Source organism: Erinaceus europaeus, chromosome 10 (genome assembly GCF_950295315.1).
Source record: "Erinaceus europaeus chromosome 10, mEriEur2.1, whole genome shotgun sequence".
In the NCBI taxonomy this organism is placed as follows: Eukaryota; Metazoa; Chordata; class Mammalia; order Eulipotyphla; family Erinaceidae; genus Erinaceus; species Erinaceus europaeus.
The window spans coordinates 102,844,825-102,866,739 of NC_080171.1; the positions used below are offsets into that span (position 1 = coordinate 102,844,825).

Sequence of the window (21,915 nt, forward strand, 5' to 3'; positions counted from 1 at the left end):
AGGAGCAGCAGGAAACAAAGCAAAGGTCTGGTCATAATTTTCGGGGGGCAGACAATGGGCACACCTTAAATAAGTGTGGCTTGTGTGTGTTAGGAAGTTGGAGGTGGTCATCCAAATCATTTTGGGTATGCCAAATGAGGTGTTGAGGTGGAGTGGGGGGACACATCCTGGAAAGGCACCCAGAAACAGGGTGCAAGGGCCCAGGTGGATGGGCATCATTGGGTGGGGAGGTGAGTGCACTTGGTGCTCCTCCCAGTGGAGGAGGGGAGCCAGGATGTGCGTAAGTGGAGGGAAGGGGGCAAGGTGTTCACTGGGATGACTGGGATGCACCCCACCAGGGACGCCCACGCCGCAGGTCACATGGCGGAAGGGCCTGTCCTCCGAGCCCTTGCGCGGCCGCCCGGGCCTGGCTGTGCTGGGTGAAGGCTCCCTGTTCCTGGCCTCGGTTTCCCCTACTGACAGCGGGGAATATGAATGCCAGGCCACCAACGAGGCGGGGTCAACATCCAGGAGAACCAAGCTGGTGGTCTATGGTGAGTGAGGACCCCAGAACTGGGAGGTGGCAACTGTGGATGCTCTGAGTGGCCGTGCCAGCTGCCCAGGTCCAAAGCTCAGTGTAGGGGAGATGGGGGGGGAGGTTGCACAGGATCCTCTGCCCCAGAAACACCTCCACAAGAACACCTCCAGCAAGAATAGATGCCTTTCTGGATGGTCTGGTAAGTGAATTCATTTAAAAAGCAGGGGACCCCAGAGCCCCTTTGGAGCTATTCAAAAAGGTACCCAATTCTCCCCCTCTCTCTCTAACTCTTTCTATTTTATTTGATAGGACAGAGAGAAACTGAAAGGGGAAGGGGAGGGAGAGAGACATCTGCAGCCCTGCTTCACATCTTGTGAAACAACCCCCTACAGATGGGGACCAGGGGCTCAAATATGGGTCCTTCCACATGGTAATGTGCACACTGGGTGTGCGACTGCCTGGCTCCCAGGTGTGTTCTCTCTCTCTCTCTCTTTTAATTTTTTTTTTTTTTGCCACTAGGATTATTGCTGGGCCTCAGTGCCTGTGTGACAAATTCATCACTCCTGGAGACCATTTCCCCCCTTATTTTATTTTACTTGAAAGGACATAGAGAAATTGAGAGGGGAGGGGGAGATAGAGAAACAGAGAGAAAGAGACACCTGCAGCCCTGCTTCACTGCTCCTGCAGTCCGCCCCCTGCAGGTGGGAAGTGGGAGTTTACGAGAGAACCACACCTGGGCCTGGGCTTTCAAAGTGCTGGGCCACTCCCAAGGTCCCCAGGAAGGGGCTCTTGTGGCCACACCAGGGGCTGGGATGAGCATCCCAGGACCCAACAGTCCGGGTACAGGAGTAGGGGAGCTGTGGCTGCCAACCTCAGGTGGAAAGGGTAACCCAGATATGGATGCAGGTGGCTGCAGGTCTCTGGGAATGAAGGCAGCTCTGATCTTTTTCTTTGTTCCCAAGTGCCACCCAGCATCCGGGAAGCAGGCCGCAGGGCCAGCGTGTCAGGCGTGGCAGGGCAGTCCCTGACACTGGACTGTGACACCAGTGGCTTTCCCACCCCTGAGGTTGTATGGCTCAAGGATGGACAAATGGTGAGTGTCCATGTGCGGTGGGAGAGAAGCGAGGGTCAGTCTGCGGGTGGGGTTGGGACAGGGTGCTGGGCTTCTGGATGGGCTTCTGCAGGTGCTACATGTGGGCCATGTGACAGGCACTTCTGGGAATGCTCGGGGCAGTGAGGGACAGTGTCCCCACACAATGATGCCTAGGGGGCTGCATGGTGGAGAGGGCATGGCACTTACTGCTGACACTGGGGTGGAAGGTGGCCAGACTCACTCACAGCTCCTTATGGCCTCTTCTGCCCAGATCCCCAAGGTGGACAGCCACCGCCTCCTGAGTGGGTCCCAGGCCCTCCACTTTCCCCACATCCAGGAAGGTGATTCTGGGCTCTACTCATGCCGGGCGGAGAACCAGGCCGGGGCTGCCCAAAAGGACTTCCAGCTCCTTGTGCTCAGTAAGTGAGGCCCAAGCTTCCTGCACTCCAGCCTGTCCGGCCCTTTTAGGTGGACTGAGTGGGGAGAAGAAGCATGTCTACTGAGAGTGGGGTGCAGAGGGGCTCGTGACAGGCCCTGTCCTCACATAGCTGCTGGGGCTGACAGCAGGCTGTTGTGGCATTAAACGAGTGATTGCAGTAGGCCTGTGACCAGGCAGGGCCCATCCAAAGGTTTGAAGGAGCTTCCATGAAGGAGAATAGAAGTGGGGGGCCCACACAGGCAAAGGCCCTGTCACGGAGGGTTTTTTCAGCCTTCCCCCAATTCTCATCCCCAGCTCCTCCTTCCATGCTTGGAGCAGGGACCACACAGGAGGTGCTGGGCCAGGCTGGCGCAGAGGTGGAGCTGGAGTGCCGGGCCTCGGGAGTCCCCACCCCTCAGGTGGAATGGACCAAGGATGGGCAGTGAGTGGCCTCCCAGATGGTGGTGTGGGGGAAGCAGGTGCCCAGACCTGGAGTGAGGCCCCACTGTGTGCTCATTCTGTGTGCCTTCTGGTGGTTTCAGCCTTCCTTTGCATCAGTCCTCCCCCTGGCTTGGCCTCATGGTAGTTTTCTCTTGACTCTTTTGAGGCCTGTGCTCCCAGGGGACCCTCACATCCAGCTTCAGGAGGGTGGCCAGCTTCTCAGAATCACCAGTAGTCACCTGGGAGATGCAGGACAATACCAGTGTGTGGCCTTCAGCCCAGCTGGCCAACAGACCAAGGACTTCCACCTCAGAATTCACAGTGAGCCTGCCCCTCCCAGCCTCTTCCTGGCCCTGTATAGCTTCCTGACCCCACAGCTTCCGTGGCTAATTGCTGCCTTGAGGGGTGAGGGGTGGGGAGGCAAGGGGACCCTCCTAGGAGTAAGCCTCAGCCCAGAGAAGCTGGGGGTGGGGGTGGGGAGAGGTGTGGGGAGAGGCAGAGGGAGTAAATTCATTTTCTAATCTGCAAGCATTTCTATTTATGACACCCCATAGGATGGTTATTTCTGTAAGTTTTTCTTTAAATCAAGTTGCTGTTTTAAGGCTGGAAAGAGAGAGAGAGAGGGAAAGCACTCAACAGGTAGAAGGTAGAGGGTACTCCTTGCCGGATACAAGGCTCACGTTCAAGTTCAGGCACTACAAGGGATGTACTGTAGCGTCTTCCCTCTCTATCTCTGTCTCTGTCTTTATCTCTCTGTCTACCTGAATTCACAGGAGACTTGGAACAGTGAAATAACAAATACAAACAAAAACCACAACCAAGTCACTTTTCTTTACACTTCAAATTACTTATTTGAAAGGCTATTTAATATTTCCACTGTGAGTGGGAAGAGAAAACTGCAAAAAAAAAAAAAAAGCTATGTATAGAAAAAGAAATGTGGAGAACTTCAGAGGATGTGGAACACTTGTCTGCTCTCTCTGGAGAGCAAAGGAAGGGTAGAAAGTACTAGAAAGGTCAAGTGTCTCGTCATCCCCAACCAAGCTGAGTCCCTTGCCATAGGATGGATGGAAATCTGGGAGGGTGCAGCTGTTGGCTTAGGAGAGGCTGAGTTACTGACTTCATGCCTGTGACCCCAAGGACCGTCTGGGACATGCAGCCTGCTCCATGGGAGCCCCCAATCTAGGCCAGCCCCCCTTTTTATAGATGAAGAAACAAGCCCAGAGAGTGGGCAGTGACTACCCAGGTTGACGCTGTGCTCTCCCCCACCCCCTGTGATGTGACATCTTGTAGCAGCTGGGCTTGTGTGTGCTAAGGGGGAGGGGGGCTCTTCTGGGTGTCCCCAGGACCCTTCACTGTGGTTTTTAGAAGCTGATGATATGTGGTAGATGTGGCCAGTGGGCATATGGGTACTACTTTGAGGGGTATACCAGCCCTTTTGGGGCAAGAATAGGGCTCCCTGTGACAAGGCCTTATTGTGCTCCTCAGCACCCCCCACCATAAGGGGCTCCAACGAGACGGGTGAGGTGGCCGTCATGGAGGGCCAGTCAGTGCATCTCCTGTGTGAGGCCCGAGGTATGCCTGCTCCCAACATCTCCTGGTTCAAAGATGGGGCTGCAGTGCCCCCCAGCGCCGGGGTTCTCTACCTCAGGGGCGGCCGGCAGCTGCAGCTGACCAGGGCCTGGGCCAAGGATTCTGGCTTCTATACCTGCCAGGCCAGCAACCCTGCAGGGATGGCAGAGAAGGCCACCAGGCTGGAAGTTTATGGTGAGTGACGGGGCTGGGAGCAGTGGGAGAGGCCCAGTGGGGGTGTGGGACTGTGGACTCTATGGTCTCCAGAGGCTGCTGAGGGGCTGCTCCATGGAGTGTCCTGGGACAGTGAGGCCATGGAGCTGGCCAGGATGAAGGGATAGCCTCCACGGGGGAAGGAGGGGAGTTTCTGGTGAGGAAACCAAGGCACGGAGCCCAGGGCCTGTCTAGGGGCCTAGGCAGAGCCAAGCTAAGAACCCAGTATTCTAGTGGCATTAGATTCTTCAGGAGGGAGAGACAGATAGCATAATGTTATGCAAGTAGACCTTTATGCATGAGGCTCTGAAGTCACAGTTCAATCCTCAATACCACCATAAGACAGAACAGAATAGTGCTCTGGTGTAAAATGAATGAATGAATAAAAGATTCTTCAGGAAATCATGCCTGCCTAGAGCTTATGACCCCTAGTCATGATCTGTTTTGTTTGTTTGTTTGTTTGTTTTTGTTTTCCCCCACCAGGGTTATAACTGGGGGCTCAGTGTCTGCCAACTCCACCGCTGTTTCCTGAGGACCATCTTTTCTCCTCCTCCTCTTTCTCCTTCTTCTCCTTCAGCTCATCCCCTTCCTCTTCTCTTCTTACTCTTCTTCTTTTTAAAAAAATTCTTTCATATATATATATATATATATATATATATATATATATTATTGGATAGGGACAGAGAGAAATTGAGAAGGGAGAGGGAGATAGAGAGAGAGACACCTGCAGCTCTGCTTCATCACTTGTGAAGCTATCCCCTTGCTGGTGGGGACCAGGGACTTGAACCTGGGTCCTTGCACACTGTAATGTGAGTGCTTAACCAGATGTGCCACCACCTGGCCCCTTCATCTTCTTTTTTAAATTTTTATTTATTTATTATTGGATAAGATAGAGATAAATTGAGAGGAGTGGGGGAGATAGAGAGGGAGAGGAAGACAGAGAAACACCTGCAGCCCTGCTTCACCACTTGTGAAGCTTTCCCTCTACAGGCGGGGACCAGGGGCTTAACCTGAGACCTTGTGCACTGTAATGTGTGTGCTTAACCAGATGCACCACCGCCTGGCCCCCATCTTCTTTTTAATAGAGGATGAAAGACACAGAGAGGGAGAGAGACACACCTTCAGTACTGCTCCACCAATGGTGAAGCTTTCCCTCTTCAGGAGGCTTGAACTCAGGTCTTTGTGGATTGTAACATGTGTGCTCTACTGGGTGTGCCACTGCCTGGCCCTCATGGCCTGTTCTTCACTTACCTCTCCCGGAGGCTCAGAATCCCTGGGCCTGTCCCAGGGTCAGTCTTCTCCATCAGCTGGCACAGGGGTGTAACCCCCCGTGTTGTTATCACAGATGATGGAGGAAGGCTGGCCCAGGGTCACCCTACCAGAGGTGATGAGGCCTGCTTCTTGCCTAAGTGCCTGACTAATAATCTCATGGCCAAGCAGTGCGGAGAGTTCAGGACCCAGCTGGTATGTGGGTGGGCAAGCTGGGGTCTGAACAAGCCCTGTGAGAGGGCAGAATGAGAGGCTGGGCAGTGGCACACCGGTTTAAGTGCACATAGTGCAAAATGCAAGGACCAGCACAAGGATGCCAGTTCGAGCCCCCAGCTCCCTACCTGTGGAGAGGTCACTTCACAAGTGGTGAAGCAGGTCTGCAGGTGTCTATCTTTCTCTCTCTCTCTCCATATATATATATATATATATATATATATATATATATATATATATATCTTCTCTTCCCCTCTCAATTTCTCTGTCCTATCAAAAAATAAATAAATAAAAATAATAGAAAAAATGGCTGCAGGAGTAGTAGATTCATAGTGCAGGCACCAAGCTCCAGTGATAACCCTGGAGGCAAGAATAAAAATGAGAGCTAGAAAGGGAATAATACAGGCCTCTGGGGAGGCAGCGTGGGGGCCTGGCCCTCTGACACACACAGGATGCGCAGACACTGGAGCACATAGGGAAACTGGATTGTGTGGGTCTGAGGGCAGCCTCTGAGGATGAGGCTACAGCCAGTGGGGGTGTGTATGTGAGGGTCTGTGAACCATTTGGGAACAGAGTAGCAGCATGCATGTGTGTGTTCCCACGACACTTTCAAAGGGGCTTGTAACCCCAGCAAGGTGAAGAAGCATCTCCCAGTTTGTGGATTCCCCAGGTCCTCTGGTTGTGGCTCAGTGGGCTCAGCAACTGGGCAAGCCTTCCAGTGGGCAAGAGAGACTACCCCCAGGCTCTTCTGGGCTGCCCTTCAGCCATGTGTCACGCCTGTCCCTTCTTGTTCACTCCTCTGATGGGGAGGGGACTCTAGGAGCAGTGGCCCTGACTCCCTGGGGAGGCTATCCCTTTGAGCTCAGCTAGCATAAAGACCTACTCTGTGTCAGCACTGAGGACACTTACAAGCTATGGTTCTACTTGTGGTAGGCTGGCAGGAATGAGGAGAAGATGCAAATGGGTCAGTGGGAGGAAATAACTTGGCTAATAGAACATGAGATTTGCATGCTTGAGGCTCTTGGTTCGATCCCTGGTCCTGCATGTACCAAGTAGTGTTCTGGCTTCTCTCTTTCTCATGCTCCCCCAGTGAAATATGCTTCTCCCATATGAAAGAAACAAAAATAAATCTTTCTTTCTCTCTTTCTGCTTGTGAAGTGACTCCCTTGCAGGTGGGGAGCCAGGGGCTACAAGCAGGATCCTTACGCCCGTCCTTGTGCATTTAACTGGCTGTGCTACCACCCGACTCCCCTCTTTTTCTTTCTTTTATTGGATAGGAGAGAGACAAATTGAGAGGGGAGAGGGAGAGAGAAAGAAACATCTTCAGACCTGCTTCACCACTCACAAAGCATTCCTCCTATAAGGGGGGGGGGGGCTTAAACCCAGGTGCTTGTGCATGGTAACATGCACTGATCTGGGTAAACCAATGCCTGGCCCCTAGAAATAAATCTTTTTTTTTTAAAGATGCAAGTAGTATTAAGAGAGGGAACAGAGTCAAGAATAGGAGAGAAGGGGGCTGGGGTGGAAGGTGATGATATTGGAACAGGGAGCTTCAGCTATTGGAGGGAGGTTTGGGGAGAGTGTCACTTGGGATGGGTTCTTGGGGAGGGGTCTTCATATACCTGCTGAGCCCTGAGTAGCTGTCCCCCCACCTCTTTCCCAGTACCCCCCACCATCGAGGGAGCAGGTGGGGCTCCCCATGCGGTGAAGGCTGTGGTGGGGAGGCCCTTGTCCCTGGAGTGCGTGGCCCAGGGTGTCCCGCCGCCCAGCCTCTCCTGGCACCACGAGGGCCTGCCTGTAACCGAGAGCAACGACACGCGTGTGCAGGAGGGCGGGGCACTGAGGCTGGAGAGCCCCCGCGAGGCTGCAGGAGGGCTGTACAGCTGCGTGGCCGCCAGCCCCGCCGGAGAGGCCGTGCTGCGCTACTCCGTGGAGATGCAGGGTGAGCCTCCCCACCCTCCCTTGGGGGCATGAAAGTGACAGAGGGGTGGCCTATGTCCCTGTGGCCTGTGAAACAGCAGAAGACACTAAGACCCAGGGTTTCTGCAGGCCAGGAGGGATAGGCTGGGCCCCAGCACGGGGCCTGATCATCCAGGCCCTACCCTGCCGCCCTGCCGCCTTTGAGGAGCGCCCCCTGGAGGCCGGGGCTAGGCTGTGTACTCTGGCCCCGGATGGCATGGGCCTTGTTTGGTTTCTCTCACCTGCAGACATTTCTCAGGCCTAACTCCAGGCTGATCCTGTGTGGTGTTGGCAATAAAGCAGGGATCAAGGCGGATGGGATTCTTAAGCCTTGGGTCTTCCAGACAGATAGGGATTGAATAAACAGGCCTAACCTGTGGGTTGACCAGGCAGGGTTACCTGTGACACCTTGAGTGGTCCTGGAAGGCTTCCTGGGAGAGGGGCCGTTTATAGAGGGCTGTGTTGTAGGGAGTTAGGGACTAAGGCAGGCCTTGGTGGGGAGTTGCTGAGTCCAGAATACTCACTAGTGGGTCCTGCCTGCAGTGCCCCCACAGCTTCTGGTGGCCGAAGGCTTGGGCCAGGTGACCGCCCTCGTGGGACAGCCCCTGGCACTTTCCTGCCAGGCCTCAGGCTCCCCGGTGCCCAACATTCAGTGCGTATGGGGTGGTGGAGGCTGGGGTTGGGGTGAGTGGGGGGGTGCTCTGCCCTCATCCTGGGAGTCTGTGTTGGTGAAAGCCTCCAGGCTTGTCCTGCCCGGCCATCTTCAGCTTTCTCATCTCCCTCCACCACCTTAGGTGGCTGCAGAATGGCCACCCTGCGGAGCTGCTGCCTGGGGTGCAAGTGGACTCTCGGGGGGGCGTGCTGCAAATTGACCATGTGGAGCTGGTCCATGGGGGGCTCTTCGCCTGCCAGGCCACCAATGAGGCGGGCACGGCCGGGGCTGAGGTGGAGCTGTCAGTGCACGGTGAGGAGCGTGGGCAGAGCTAGGTGGACTTTCAACCGGACTGGGGTGGGGGAACAGGACTTGACAGCAAGTGCAAAAAGCTGGTCCCTGCTGCGCCGCACCTTTGGTGTCTGTCCCTTCCACTGACCCCAGCTCCTCCTCCATCCTCTGCCCTCGCCACACGCTGTCTTTATGCTGACCGTCCAGAATATCCTCCAGTTCTTTCAGTGTGTCAGCTCTCTTGCCTCTGAGCCTGCAGATGCTGTTCCTCTGCCTGGAACATTCTTCTGCTCCCTCATGAACTGTTTAACTCTACTCTTTTTTCCAGTTTTATCCTAAAATACTCCTTCCTCCAGGATGCCTTCCTTGATAGCATGGCTTTAATGAGCACTGACTAGCCTGCTGTAACTGTCACCTACCATGCACTGTATTTGGAGGGCTTGTTTGGTTTCTGTCTTCACTGCCAAGTTCTGGCAGCTCTGAGAGGGCATTTCAATGACTACTTTTCTGTGCTGTAACCCAGTGCCAAGAGCAAGTTGGGAGCCCAGTGTAGCTGTTCAGTGGATAGATGATGAATGAACAGATCAGCAAATGGCTGGCTGGATGGGTGGATGTGTGGACAGGTGGGCAGATGGATAAATATCAGATAGATGAATGCAATGATGAATGGATGGGTGGATAGATGGATGGAATGTTGGATGACTGGGTAGGTGGATGGATGTTGATGGGTGTATGAGTGGATTGATAGTTGGAAAGATAAGTGGATGGGGAGTTTTTCATAGAAAGACTTGCTCTGCTGGCTCCCAGCTTTGTGATCTGACCCCTAAACCAGGCGTCTGAGGGGCAGGATGGAAGGAGACTGGAGACCAGCTGTGTAAAGTCACTCCCTGCTTGTTGGCACTGAAGGGGTTTCTGGGTGCTCACTGCTCCCTCTTGACCATGACTTACACCATCCTGCCTCTCCCCACACAGAGCTCCCATCGGTGGTTGTCATCGGGGGTGAGAACATCACTGCCCCTTTCCTGCAGCCTGTGACCCTCCAATGTGCAGGGACGGGGGTGCCTCCTCCAAGCCTCAGCTGGTGGAAAGATGGGGTGGCCCTGGCAGCCTCGGGGGGAAACCTACAGGTACGTGCAGGAGACACATAGTGGCGGAGCAACTGGGCACTGGTAAAGGGGCCATTTCTTAGGGCCCTTGGGAACCCCAAGTGGGACCTTGGAAGCTGGGGGGGCAGGTAAGACAGGTAAGGGCAGCCAGGGTTTGCTCAGTGGACTCTGCAGTGTTGCATCTGAACGGGGGAGCAAGAGGACTTAATCCAGTCCAGAGCCCTGGGACTTCAACTATCAGAGGGAGATAACGGGAGAATGGGGTGTGCCAAAGGTCAGAGGGGTCCCCTGGGCCCAGAGTGAGTGGCTCAGAACCCCACCTCCAGAGCCAAACATGTTTCCAGACCTTGCTTCTTCTGCCCCTTCACTGGGGCTTGGCATTGCTCTAATGCCCCCTAGATCTGCCCCTCCCCCCCCCACACTCTTCCTCCTCCTGCTCCAGATTGAGAAGGTGGACCTGAGGGACGAAGGCATCTACACTTGTGCTGCCACCAGCCTGGCTGGGGAGAGCAGGAGGGACGTGGCGCTCAAGGTTTTGGGTGAGGCTGTGGGATATTGGGTAACCCCCATGAGGTCAGGAGGTAGGGGAAAGGGATGGTGTGGGGGGGTGGGGACCTTGTGCAGACATGATTTTATTGCTTTGCATTACTTTTTCACTCAGAGACACAGGGACATAGAGACACCACAGCACAGGAGTTTCCTCCATTGCCCTCCCTAGCATCTCCCATGTGGTGCTGGGCCTCAAACCTGGGGCTCACACATAACAATGCAGATACCTTACATGGTAGGCTGTCTTTCCAGCCCAGGAATAAGGTTCTGAGAGCTTAGTGGTATGCTTAGCTCCAGGAGGAAAAAGCCACTCCCTCAGTGTTTCCTTTTAGTTGTTCCCTTTGCTGGTTGTTTTTATTGAGGGGTGTCATTTATGTCCTCATGTGGGAGGCCACTTGTCCCTTTTTGTGGCTTCTTGGGGTGCTGCCTCCCTGTTGTACTGGATGGATGCCTGCTGTTTCTGGGGAGCAGGGCTGCAGGATTGAACTGTGTGATCATAGTAAGGACGCTGCAGCCCAGGACTGTTGCTCTAGAGTGAGAGGCTCCTTGGTCAGAGGACAGGAGCCCAGGAACCTGGACATGGCTAAAATGAGCTGCTCAGAGCCCACCCTCCTTGTTGTCCCCAGTGCCACCCAGCATCGAGCCGGGCCTGGTCAACAAGGCAGTGCTGGAGAATGCCTCGGTGACCTTGGAGTGTCTAGCGTCAGGTGTGCCCCCTCCAGGTAAGATCCTGCCTCTTGGCTGAAAGTCCCCCCTCTGTGCACCCCAGCCCCCCTTCTGATGAAACCATGGCTGTGGACAAACTGGGGAGAAATCAGCAGGTCCTTCCTCATCCCCTTCACCATTTCTCCCAGGGGCTCTTCCTTCCCAGAAACTGCCGATCCAATGTTTCCTATGCGTCTGTCACCACCAGGGCCAGGTCCTTTGTGCTGGGGCCTGACCAATTACAGAGGGTGCCAGGGGTTGTGGAGCGGGGTCAAGGAGCAGAGCCTCTGAGTCACCATCTGACTGGACTTTTTCTCTGGACCACTGGGAGAGGAGCAGGCTGGGAGCTTGGGGCTAGGTGTGTTGGATGGCTCATGAGGAGGGTGTCTTTCCTGTCCCTCTGTGAACCAGCCCCACCCTGCCCCCTACTTTGCTACAAGGCTCAGCACATGGCTCCCCTATAAGCCTCTCCTGGATTCTCAGCATGTAGAGAGTCTGAAGGGCAGGCAGGACTCTTCGTGTGTTTCTTCTCCTCCCCAGATGTCTCCTGGTTTAAGGGCCGCCAACCTGTCTCTGCCCGGAAAGGGGTGATTGTGTCCGCTGACGGGAGGGTTCTTCTCATTGAGCAAGCCCGGATTTCAGATGCTGGGAGCTACCGCTGTGTAGCATCCAACATAGCAGGCAGCACGGAGCTGCTGTATGGCCTACGGGTCAATGGTGAGCTACCCTGGGACGAAAGACTCCTTATCCAAAAAATTGTCTTTCCATCTATTTGTATATTAGTTCGTCCATCCACTCACCATCACCTATCCACTCACTTACCCACCATCCATCCATCCATCCATCCATTCATCCATATTTCATCCATTCACTCAGTCACTCACTCACCGAACCATTCGTCATCCATCCATCCATCCATCTATCCGTTCATCCATATTTCATCCATTCACTCACTCACTGAACCATTCATTTGTCATCCATCCATCCATCCATCCATCCATCCATCCATCCATCCATCCATCCACATACCTACTACCCATGTACCATTCATCCACCCACCCACTCACTTAGCATACATCTATCCTCCATCCATCCACTCACCCACTCATCCATCCATTCAGTCATTCATCCACCTACCCACCCACTCATCCATCCATCTATCCATCCACCCATGGACCCACTCACCTGCCTATCCATCCAATCATCTCTTTAGTCATCCATGCATGTGTGAAATCACTCTAGTGCCCATCCATCAATCCAATGATCTAATCCTTTGCCTAGTCACCTGTCTAACTCATCAGACCACCCACCTGTCCATTCACCTACCTATCTATTCAATCAACTATCCTTCCCCCCTTCACCATCTTCTATACAAACACACTTACTGAGGACATGCTCTGGATCAGGACCTGCTGTTGCAGCCCTGAACAGAGCAGGGACTTTAAGTCTAGTGAAGGATGCAGTGATCAGATATGTAGCCAGAATTCTGTTTCACAATGACCATGATGAGAGTTGGAGGTATGACTGAGTACCAGGAACCAGGGCACTGACTTGCCTGGAAAGGTGGCAGCCAGGTGGGGGTGGGGACCTCTCTGAGAACAGGGTGCCTAAGTGGAGAAAATTCACTGGAGGAATACACCTGGAAGTTGTAGGGAATTGAGGAACTCAATATATGTCAAGAATGCTGGGGACTTGGAGCTTACAGAACAAAGATGGTCAGAGCCAATGAGGCCAGTTGGAGGTTGGTCTTTGTTCTGGCAGCTGTGAGGAGTAGGGCAGGAGGCTGGGACACTGAGCTTGGTGGCTCATGCATTCCATGACCATTTTCTGCTCCCGTGGGGATGACCAGAGAGCAGGGTTTCATCTGATATATCTGATCTGGGAAACAAAATCTGTCCACGTTTTTGGGGCTGGGTTGGTGGCTGGTCTGGTAGAGTGTACAAATTACCGTGAGTGAGGACCCAGTCCCCACCTGCAAGGGAGATGCTTTATGATCAGTGGAGCAGTACTGCAGGTGTCTCCTCTTCTCTCCCTCTCTGTATCTCTCTGTTTCTCATCATATATATATACATGTATATATATAGATATATACATATATATATATGTATATATATATTTAAAAAATCCACTGGGAATGACAGCTGTACAGGCACCTAGCCCCAGCAATAACTCTGGTGGTAAAAGAAATGAAATCTGTCCAAGTGTTCATAGGTCATGTTAACTCACACCATTCCTGTGATAGAATCTTGGTTAGAAGCCCAAGTTCAAATGTTGCATCAACCAACTCTATGCTGGTCAACTTTGGGCAAGTGATTTGCCCTCTCTGACACTCATTTTCCCCTCTGTAGAGGCCTCATGGCAGTGTGAATGAAGAAGCATTTAGATGGGTGCACACTTGAGAGTGTCTGGCCTTTCACTTTAAAAAACATTCATTATTATTATTATTTTGCCTCCAGGATTATCTCTGGGGATCGGTGGCTACACTATGAATCTACTGCTCCTGGAAGCTATTTTTTCCTTTTGTTGCCCTTGTTGTTTATCATTGTTGTTGTTATTATTATGATTGTTATTGTTGGATAAGAGAGAGAAATAAAGAGAGGATGGGAAGACAGAGAAGAAGAGAGAAAGATAAGACACCTGAAGATCTGCTTCACCATCCGTGAAGTGACCCCCATGCAGGTGGGGAGTGGGGTGCTCAAACCGGGATCCTTACGCAGGTCCTTGTGCTTCACGCCATGTGCACTTAATCCACTGCACTACTGACCAGCCTTCCCCCCCCCCATTTATTTTTTACTGCCACCAGGATTGTTGCTGGGACTTGGTGTCTGTGCCATTGATCCACTATGTCCAGTGGTCATTTCATTTCCTTCTCCCTCCCTCCCTCCCTCCCTTTCTTTCTTTCTTTCTTTCTTTCAGATTTTATTTTTTTATTTTTTTTTTCAGTGCTATAGAAGTGGGGAGTTCCTAGCAATTGTACTTTTTTTTTGTAATTTTTATTTATTTATCTTCCCTTTTGTTGCCCTTGTTGTCTTTTTTATTGTTGTTGTAGTTGATGTCGTCGTTGGATAGGACAGAGAGAAATGGAGAGAGGAGGGGAAGACAGAGAGGGGGAGAGAAAGATAGACACCTGCAGACCTGCTTCACCGCCTGTGAAGGGACTCCCCTGCAGGTGGGGAGCCGGGGGCTCGAACCGGGATCCTCATGCCGGTCCTTGCGCTTAGCGCCAGATTTTATTAATGTAATGAGGGAGATAGGGGGAGAGAGATAAGGAGAACCAGACATAATTCTGGTACATGCACTGCTGGAGATCAGACTTTGAACCTCATATTTGAGGATCCAACATCCTATCCACTGTACCATCTGGTGCACCACCTTTTTTTTTTTGATAGCGACAGAGAGAAGTTGAGAGGGGAGGGAGTGAGAGAAAGAGAAAGAGAGGCACCTGCAGTACAGCTTCACCACTCATGAAGCTTCTCCCCTGTAGATTGGGACCAGGGGCTTGCAGCAGGTGCCTGTGCATGGTGCTGTGTGTGCTCTACTGTGTGTGCCATCCCGGGCCCTGAGCCTGTGCTTTTGTCAGCGGTCATGAGCTTCTGTGGGAGTACCCAGCCATGGAGGCCCCTAATAGGGCTCAACCAGCACGCTGTGTCACTCCTGCCCTGCAGTGCCGCCACGCATCACACTGCCCCCCAGCCTATCAGGCCCCGTGTTGCTCAGTGCCCCTGTCCGGCTGACCTGCAACGCCACTGGAACCCCCCGCCCCATGCTGATATGGCTGAAGGATGGAAACCCCGTGTCCACTGAAGGCACCTCCAGCCTCCAGGTCAGTAGGACTGGGCATCCTGGCTCAGCCTAAGGCCCAAGTATATATGGGGAGCAGAGATCAGGCTCTGGGCACTTCAAGATTGGGAGGAGTGGAGATTACTGGGACAGCCAGCAAAGGGGGCAGTGGGCTCCTAGAATGAGTCTAGAGCCACTTTTTTCTTTTCTTTCTTTCTTTTTCTTTTTTTTTTTTTTTTACCTCCAGGGTTATCACTGGGGCTCAGTGCCCACACTACGAATCCACTGCTCTTGGCCGCCATTTTTTCCGTTTTATTGGATAGGCCAGAGAGAAATTGAGAGAGGAAGGGAAATAGAGAGAGAGTATGATAGAAACCTGCAGACCTGCTCTGCTGCTTGTAAATCAACCCCCCTGCAGGTGAGGAGCAGGATCTTGAACCGGATCTCTGCACGGGCCCTTGAGCTTCGTATTATATGCGCTTTCTGGCCCCCTCTTTGCATAACCATTATACTATCTACCCCCATTCCCTGCCCTGGAGCTGCTTTTTTCTACCCAGAAACACCTGCATACATCTGTGAGCCAAAGATGCCGTCTGAGAATATGTTATTGATTTGTTATTGGTTTACAGTATTGCATAACTCTCAGGAGAATAGCTTCATGCCTCTGAGTATATATAAGCCTCACTACCAGAATTCTAGTACAGTACCCAATTTTCAGAGCCATTTAGAATTTCTATAACAATAGCTAGGTTGAATGAGCACAAAGAAGTTATTCAAATTTCTAGAAGAGTTTTAGGTTGGGGATGGAGCTCAGTGGCTGAGCACATGCTTCATGTGTATGAGGCTCTGAGTTCTGTTCTTAGCACCAAAGAGAAGGCATTTCAGACAACCCAGTCTATCCAAAGTACCATTAGCTCATATGTAATCAACATGTAAATTCTTTTTTTTTTTTTTTAACCAGAGCACTGCTTAGCTCTGGCTTATGGTGGTGCGGGGGGATTGAACCTGGGACTTTGCAGCCTCAGGCATGAAAGTCTCTACAGAACCATTCTGCTATCTACCCTTGCCCAACATAAAAATTCTTTTTTAAATTATATTTATTTATGGATAGAAACAGTCAGAAATCAAGAAGGAAGGGGGTGATAGAGAGGGAGAGAGACAGAGATACCTGCAGCACTGCTTCACCACTTGCAGAGCATTCCCCTTGCAGGTGAGGACTAGGGGCTTGAACTCGGGTCCTTGGGCACTATAACATGTGTGTTCAAGCAGCCGCTTGAGCCCTTGGCCTCCAACATGAAAATTCTTTACCAGACTTTTGCAATTTCCTTTTTGACTTGACTCTGGAATCTGTCACATCTTTGCCCCTTGGGACTTAGTTCATGGAAACCATAGCCACATCTAAGTCCCATTTGCGACAAGTGGCCAGAGAACAACATAGGGAGGGTGTTTTTAGGGGACTGATGTGACAGCCCACTAGTCAGCAGAGTCTGGGAACAGCTCGCAGGCCCCCCGCATTGTGGGGCAGTCCAGCATGTCCAGCAGTGCGCCAGCCTGTGATGTTGCGTGGGGGTATCACCCAGCATTCCTTCTGGATGCAGGTCTTCCCCGGTGGCCGGGTTCTCACACTGGCCAGTGCCCGCACCTCTGACTCCGGCAGCTACTCCTGTGTGGCTGTGAATGCTGTGGGTGAGGACCGTTGGGACGTCACCCTGCTTGTCCATGGTGAGTCTCAAGCTGGGAGCAGGAGGAGGGGTGGGTGGCATCTGGTCCAGGGTAGCTTCTCAAGAGGGTGAGACTGGGTGTGTCCTGACTACCTTCTAAAAGAGGGGGGCTGCATGGGGTTGAAAGGCAATAGTCTGAGATGATAACTGCCTTCAAGTGGGCTCAGCTAGATGTGATTTTCCCCGTCTTGCCAAGCGGGGCTTCCCACATGGTCAGGAATTCCATTTGAGGGGAGCAGAGGGAAAGACATCATGTAACATCCAGATATGAGTCAGGAGACTGATGGTCTGGTCTCGCTGGCTCAAAGGAACAAAGTACCAACTCTTGGGTGTGTTAGACTTGGGTTCAAATCCTGCCGCTGCCCCTTTATAGCCCCGTGATGTTAGGCTGGCCTCTCTGCTTCTCTCAACCCCCATTTATTTATTTAAGAGAAAACATTTTCAGAGGCTGAGCAGTGATACACTTGGTTGAGCACACATGTTACCATGTGCAAGGACCTGGGTTCAAGGCCCTGGTCCCCACCTGCAGGTGAAGCAGGTCTACAGGTATCTGTCTCTTTCCCTGTCTCACTCTCCACTCTGAATTTCTCTCTGACCTACCAAATAAAAAATAAGTAAATAAAATAAAATAAAACAAATTAAAAAACAAGAAAAAATAAATCCATTAATTAAAAGAAGAAAGAAAATGTTTTGAGGGTCCAGGTTTTGTGCGCTCAGAAGAGACTCCATGGCGGTGCCCCACCCTTTGGCTGCAGAGAGAGGCTGAGCATGCCCCTGACAGCCCTTTTCCTGCTCCTCCCAGCACCCCCCAGCATCCAAGGGGAAGAGCTGAACGTGTCTGTCGTGGCCAACGCATCCGTGAGCCTGGAGTGCCACAGCCAGGCAGTGCCGCCTCCCACACTGAGCTGGTGGAAGGATGGCCGCCCTCTGCAGCTGCGGCCTGGGCTCCGCCTCTCTGCAGACAAGGCCCTGCTGGAGGTGAGCAGCCACCCCGACTGCCTGTGCAGCCTGGCAGGGGCCGTGGGTACAGGATGCACCATCAGTGTGGCCTGCAAGCACATCAGGTCTCAGCAACCCCCAAGTCTACACGCCCCCGCCCCCAGGCATGTCCTGCCCATTCAGAGCTGCTGCCTGGCTGTACCCTCCCACCTTTGTGAGTCTCATTGTTGGAAAGCCTTTGAGTGTTTAGGACTCTTCACGGCCGCAGGTGTCTGTGTACAGTGACACCTTTCCAACCAGTGTGGCTGGAGAATGCCTGGGAGGTCCCTACTTGCCATGTCATTTGGGTTGGGGAGGTACCACTCAAGGCTGTTGGGGACAACTTTCTGCTATAGCTGCTTCTCTTCCTCCCACCCCTCTACCTCTTGTGATCCCATTATTCCCAGCTCTGAGCAGCATCCCTTGTTTCCCTCTGCCTGCCTCTTCTTTCTTTCATTCTTTGGAGTCACAGTCTCATGTCGTCATTCCCTAATGTTACTATCTGACTCCTGAGGATGGGGTCTCCTCCACCCACTCTTCACTAGTCCCCACATTTACTTATTATTTATATATGATTTATATATTTAACAGACAAATCAAGAGGGGGAGATAGAAAGAGGCACCTGCAGCACTGCTTCACCACTTGTGAAGCTCCCCCCCGCAGGTGGACCAGGCGCTTGGTAACAGGTGCACTCAGCCAGGTACACCACTGCCTGGCCCCTCCCCACCTTCTTTCTAAAGAAGGACTTTGGAACTTTCCAGAGAGACTGGGAGCAGATTAAAGGTGGGAGTGGGGCACTGACACAGTGGGACTGGGCTGCCCTGGCTGTGAAGTAGGGCACATCTCTCAGGGTTGCCAATTAGGGAAGCCCTTCCATGTAGCTGGCACTTATAGGTGGCTTCTGAAAACTTGACTGCAGGACGTATGAAAGTGGGGTCACCACCACTGCCCCCAGGTTCTGGTGGGGAGGTAGGGACTCAGAGGTACAGTGACACAGTCTGCCCAGGTGTGACCCATCTCTGCCCCCCCTCACTCCCACCATGGACTGAACTTGCTCTGGGTCAGATGGCCAGAGCGGATGTGCGGGATGCAGGCCGTTATACCTGTGAGGCGCTCAACCAGGCTGGCCGCTCAGAGAAGCACTACGACCTGAATGTGTGGGGTGAGGCATCCTTGAGCCAGGTGGGCTCCCCCATGCCTGCAGGGTGGATTCCCATGCCCCAGGGAGGGGGGAGGGAGTGCTACACTGATCAAGTCCCTCTACCTATCTCACCCACCCCCTCTCTAGTCCCTCCAATGTTCCCTGCTAGGGAGCCTTCCACTCTGACTGTGACCGAGGGGCTCCCTGCCAGGCTGTCCTGTGACTGTCGGGGTGTCCCTTTCCCCAAGATCTCCTGGAAGAAGGATGGTAAGATTGCTGTCCTTGTCTAGTCCCCCATTCATTGTTCCCCACAAGGAGCTGGACTGGAGATGGGCTGCCTAAGGGGTCAGGGGGTGGGCATTACAGAAGTGTCATTTCTCTCAACCATTCTCTGTCCAGCCCCGGAACCTATAGCCTTCCCTGCCCAGTCCTGTCCAGCTAGTGAGAACTGAAACCATCTTGGGGTCACACTTCAGATGTCTCTTCTTCCAGCAAGTCTTTCCTGAGCCCCCGCCCCAACCAAGCTGGGGAAGGTCCCTGAATGCAGCCTCTGTGTGATTCCTTATACTAGCCTTCTTAGCCCTCAGTGTCCCCCAAATCTATGAGCCCTGTGTGTATTACACTCTTGGCTCCTGTTAAACTTCAAGACAGTGCCTGGTACAAACAAAAATGAGTGCTAGAAACATTTTTTTGTTGTTGGAATTCCTTTGCCCAAGATTTACAGAGTCCCCCACTCCCACCCCTATGCTCCCTTGTGAGCAGGGAGTGGGGCAGTCAGATCCCAGAAGCTAGTGAATGACTTGGCACCTTGGTGACAAGCACTGTGGGGAAGAAGCAAGCCCTAGAGAGAGGGAAGACTTAGTGAGGAGTGGGTAGTTGCGATTTTAAGCTGGATTTTGCCATTTTGCCTGGAGTGGGTGACTAAGCCAACTTTAGGTAGTTGAGGGTTGAAGATGAAGGTGTTGCAGGGAAAGGCATTGCCTGTGAGAGTGTTACAGGTGCAAAATCCCTGGGGCAGGAATGGTGGAGTGAGAAGGGCTTCACTACAGGTCTGTGGATGGAGTGGAGGAGGGGCAGACAACCCCATTTAGGCTCTAGTGATTTTGTCCTAACCAGGGTAGGACAAAGGATAGCTTGGAGACTGTGCTAGAAGCTGATTGGGCACTCCTGGAAGGCTTCCTGGTGGAAGTGATGTCTAAGTAGCGACCTGTAGAGTGAGCAGGAGTTGGCCAGCATGAGTAGGTGGACAAACTCTACAGAGGGAAGGACCAGGGACCAAAGAGCCTCTTTCTTACCACCTCCAGGTCAGCCCCTGCCTGGGGAGGTGTCGGCAGTGGGGCGGTTGCTCTACCTGGGGCAGGTCCGGCTGGCCCAGGAGGGCATGTACACCTGTGAGTGCAGCAACGTGGCTGGCAACCGCAGCCAGGACCAAAGGCTGGAGGTGCAGGGTGAGCTGGATGGGTGGGACCTGACCAGGTGGGGGGACTGGACACCCCCCACCACCATGCTCCCGCCCCTCAGACCTCACTCCAGGATCCAAGCAGAGATGGGAATGATGAGAATGCAGACGTATTCTCATCTCCAGATGACTGGCTTTTTCACTGCCACTCCCTGGGGGTGGTGAGGGACTGAACCTAGGACCTCAGAGCCTCAGGCATGAGAGTCTCTTTACATAACCATTATGCTGTCTATCCCCACCCCTCACTGCCCCTCCCAAGCCACTTCTTCCCACTCCTGACACTTTGATGCTTCTGAGACAGCCAACATGCTCCATGGAGCCCCCACGACCCAGAGGGGGGAAAAATCTCACTTTTTCTTCTTACTTTAAATTGTATGTATTTATTTGCCAGCAGTGCTATTATTGAGGCATGGTGCCTGCATAGCTACATCTGTTCCTGGTGATGATTTTTCCTTTCTTTTGACACAGGGTGAAAGAAAGAATTAGAGGGAGAGGGGGAGGAGGGGGGGAGGGGAGAGGGAGACAGGGAGAGGAGGAGAGAGAAAAGGGGGAGAGGGAGTGGGAGAGGGAGAAGGAGGGAGAGTGGGAGAGGGAGAGAGAAAGGGAGGGAGAGGGGGAGAGGGAGAGGGAGAAGGAGTGGGAGAGGGAGTGGGAGAGGGAGAGAGAAAGTGAGGGGGAGAGGGAGAGGGAGTGGGAGAGGGAGAGGGAGTGGGAGAGGGAGAGAGAAAGTGAGGGGGAGAGGGAGAGGGAGAGGGAGTGGGAGAGGGAGTGGGAGAGGGAGTGGGAGGAGGAGAGGGAGAGGGAGGGAGAGGGGGAGAAGGAGAGGGAGAAGGGGAGAGGGAAGGGAGAAAGAGGGAGAGGCCTCTGACACTGCTCCACTGCTAATGAAGCTTCCCACTCTGGAGGTAGGGGCTGGGGGCTTGAACCAGGGCCATTGCCCCTGGTAACCCGTGCTCGACTGGATGAGTCACCACCCAGCCCCCCACATTTTTTTAATGAGCCATCAGTGATCAGATCCAGAATCTCAGGTATATATTCACTGAGCCACCTTCCCAACTATTTTATTTTATTTTTATTTTATATTTATTTTCTCTTTTTTTGCCCTTGTTTTTCATTGTTATAGTTATTGATGTCATCATTATTAGATAGAACAGAGAGAAAGGGAGAGAAGAGGGGAAGACAGAGAGGGGGAGAGAAAGATAGACACCTGCAGACCTGCTTCACAGCCTGTGGAGCGACTCCCCTGCAGGTGGGGAGCCAGGGGATAGAACCGGGATCCTTTTGCTGCTCCTTGTGCTTTGCACCACGTGCGCTTAACCCGCTGCGCTACCGCCCAACTCCCATTTTATTTTATTTTATTTTTGCCTCCAAGGTTATTGCTGGGGCTCGGTGCCTGCACTACCAATCCACTGCTCCTGGAGGCCATTTTTTTCTCATTTTGTTGCCCTTGTTGTCATTATTAGAATTGTTGCCATTGATGTTGTTGTTGGATAGAACAGAGAGAAATCGAGAGAGGACAGGAGAGAGAGAGGGAGAGAGAAAGATAGACATCCACAGACCTGCTTCACCACTTGTAAGCGACCTCCCTGCAGGTGGGGAGCTGGGGCTCGAACCAGGATCACACCATGTGCACTTAACCTGCTGCGCTACCACCTAACCCCCGCTATTTTATTTTATTTATTATTATGTTTTTCTTCTTCTTTTTAACCAGAGTACTGCTCAGCTCTGGCTTATGGTGATGCTGGGGATTAAACTTGAGACCTCAGAGCTTCAGGCATGAACATTTTTTGCATCCCCACTGTGTCCCATTTTACTTATAAGAGACGGGGAGAGAGAGAGA

At 52.7% G+C, this 21,915-nt stretch overlaps 1 protein-coding gene across 5 annotated transcripts in view; it reads left to right on the forward strand.

Moving 5' to 3' along the window:
* HMCN2 (hemicentin 2) overlaps positions 1-21,915 on the forward strand; it is a 167,707-nt gene that overhangs the window by 85,137 nt on the left and 60,655 nt on the right. For all 5 annotated transcript variants that reach the window (XM_060200391.1, XM_060200392.1, XM_060200389.1 and 2 more), the window contains 19 exons: positions 339-533; positions 1,480-1,610; positions 1,882-2,029; positions 2,344-2,470; positions 2,636-2,790; positions 3,955-4,233; positions 7,397-7,675; positions 8,236-8,344; positions 8,487-8,656; positions 9,608-9,762; positions 10,184-10,280; positions 10,917-11,012; positions 11,536-11,712; positions 14,661-14,818; positions 16,374-16,497; positions 17,299-17,474; positions 18,541-18,637; positions 18,764-18,883; positions 19,921-20,064. In XM_060200391.1, coding sequence (XP_060056374.1) covers positions 339-533; positions 1,480-1,610; positions 1,882-2,029; positions 2,344-2,470; positions 2,636-2,790; positions 3,955-4,233; positions 7,397-7,675; positions 8,236-8,344; positions 8,487-8,656; positions 9,608-9,762; positions 10,184-10,280; positions 10,917-11,012; positions 11,536-11,712; positions 14,661-14,818; positions 16,374-16,497; positions 17,299-17,474; positions 18,541-18,637; positions 18,764-18,883; positions 19,921-20,064 — 2,937 coding nt within the window. The remainder of the gene's footprint in view (positions 1-338; positions 534-1,479; positions 1,611-1,881; positions 2,030-2,343; positions 2,471-2,635; positions 2,791-3,954; positions 4,234-7,396; positions 7,676-8,235; positions 8,345-8,486; positions 8,657-9,607; positions 9,763-10,183; positions 10,281-10,916; positions 11,013-11,535; positions 11,713-14,660; positions 14,819-16,373; positions 16,498-17,298; positions 17,475-18,540; positions 18,638-18,763; positions 18,884-19,920; positions 20,065-21,915) is intronic.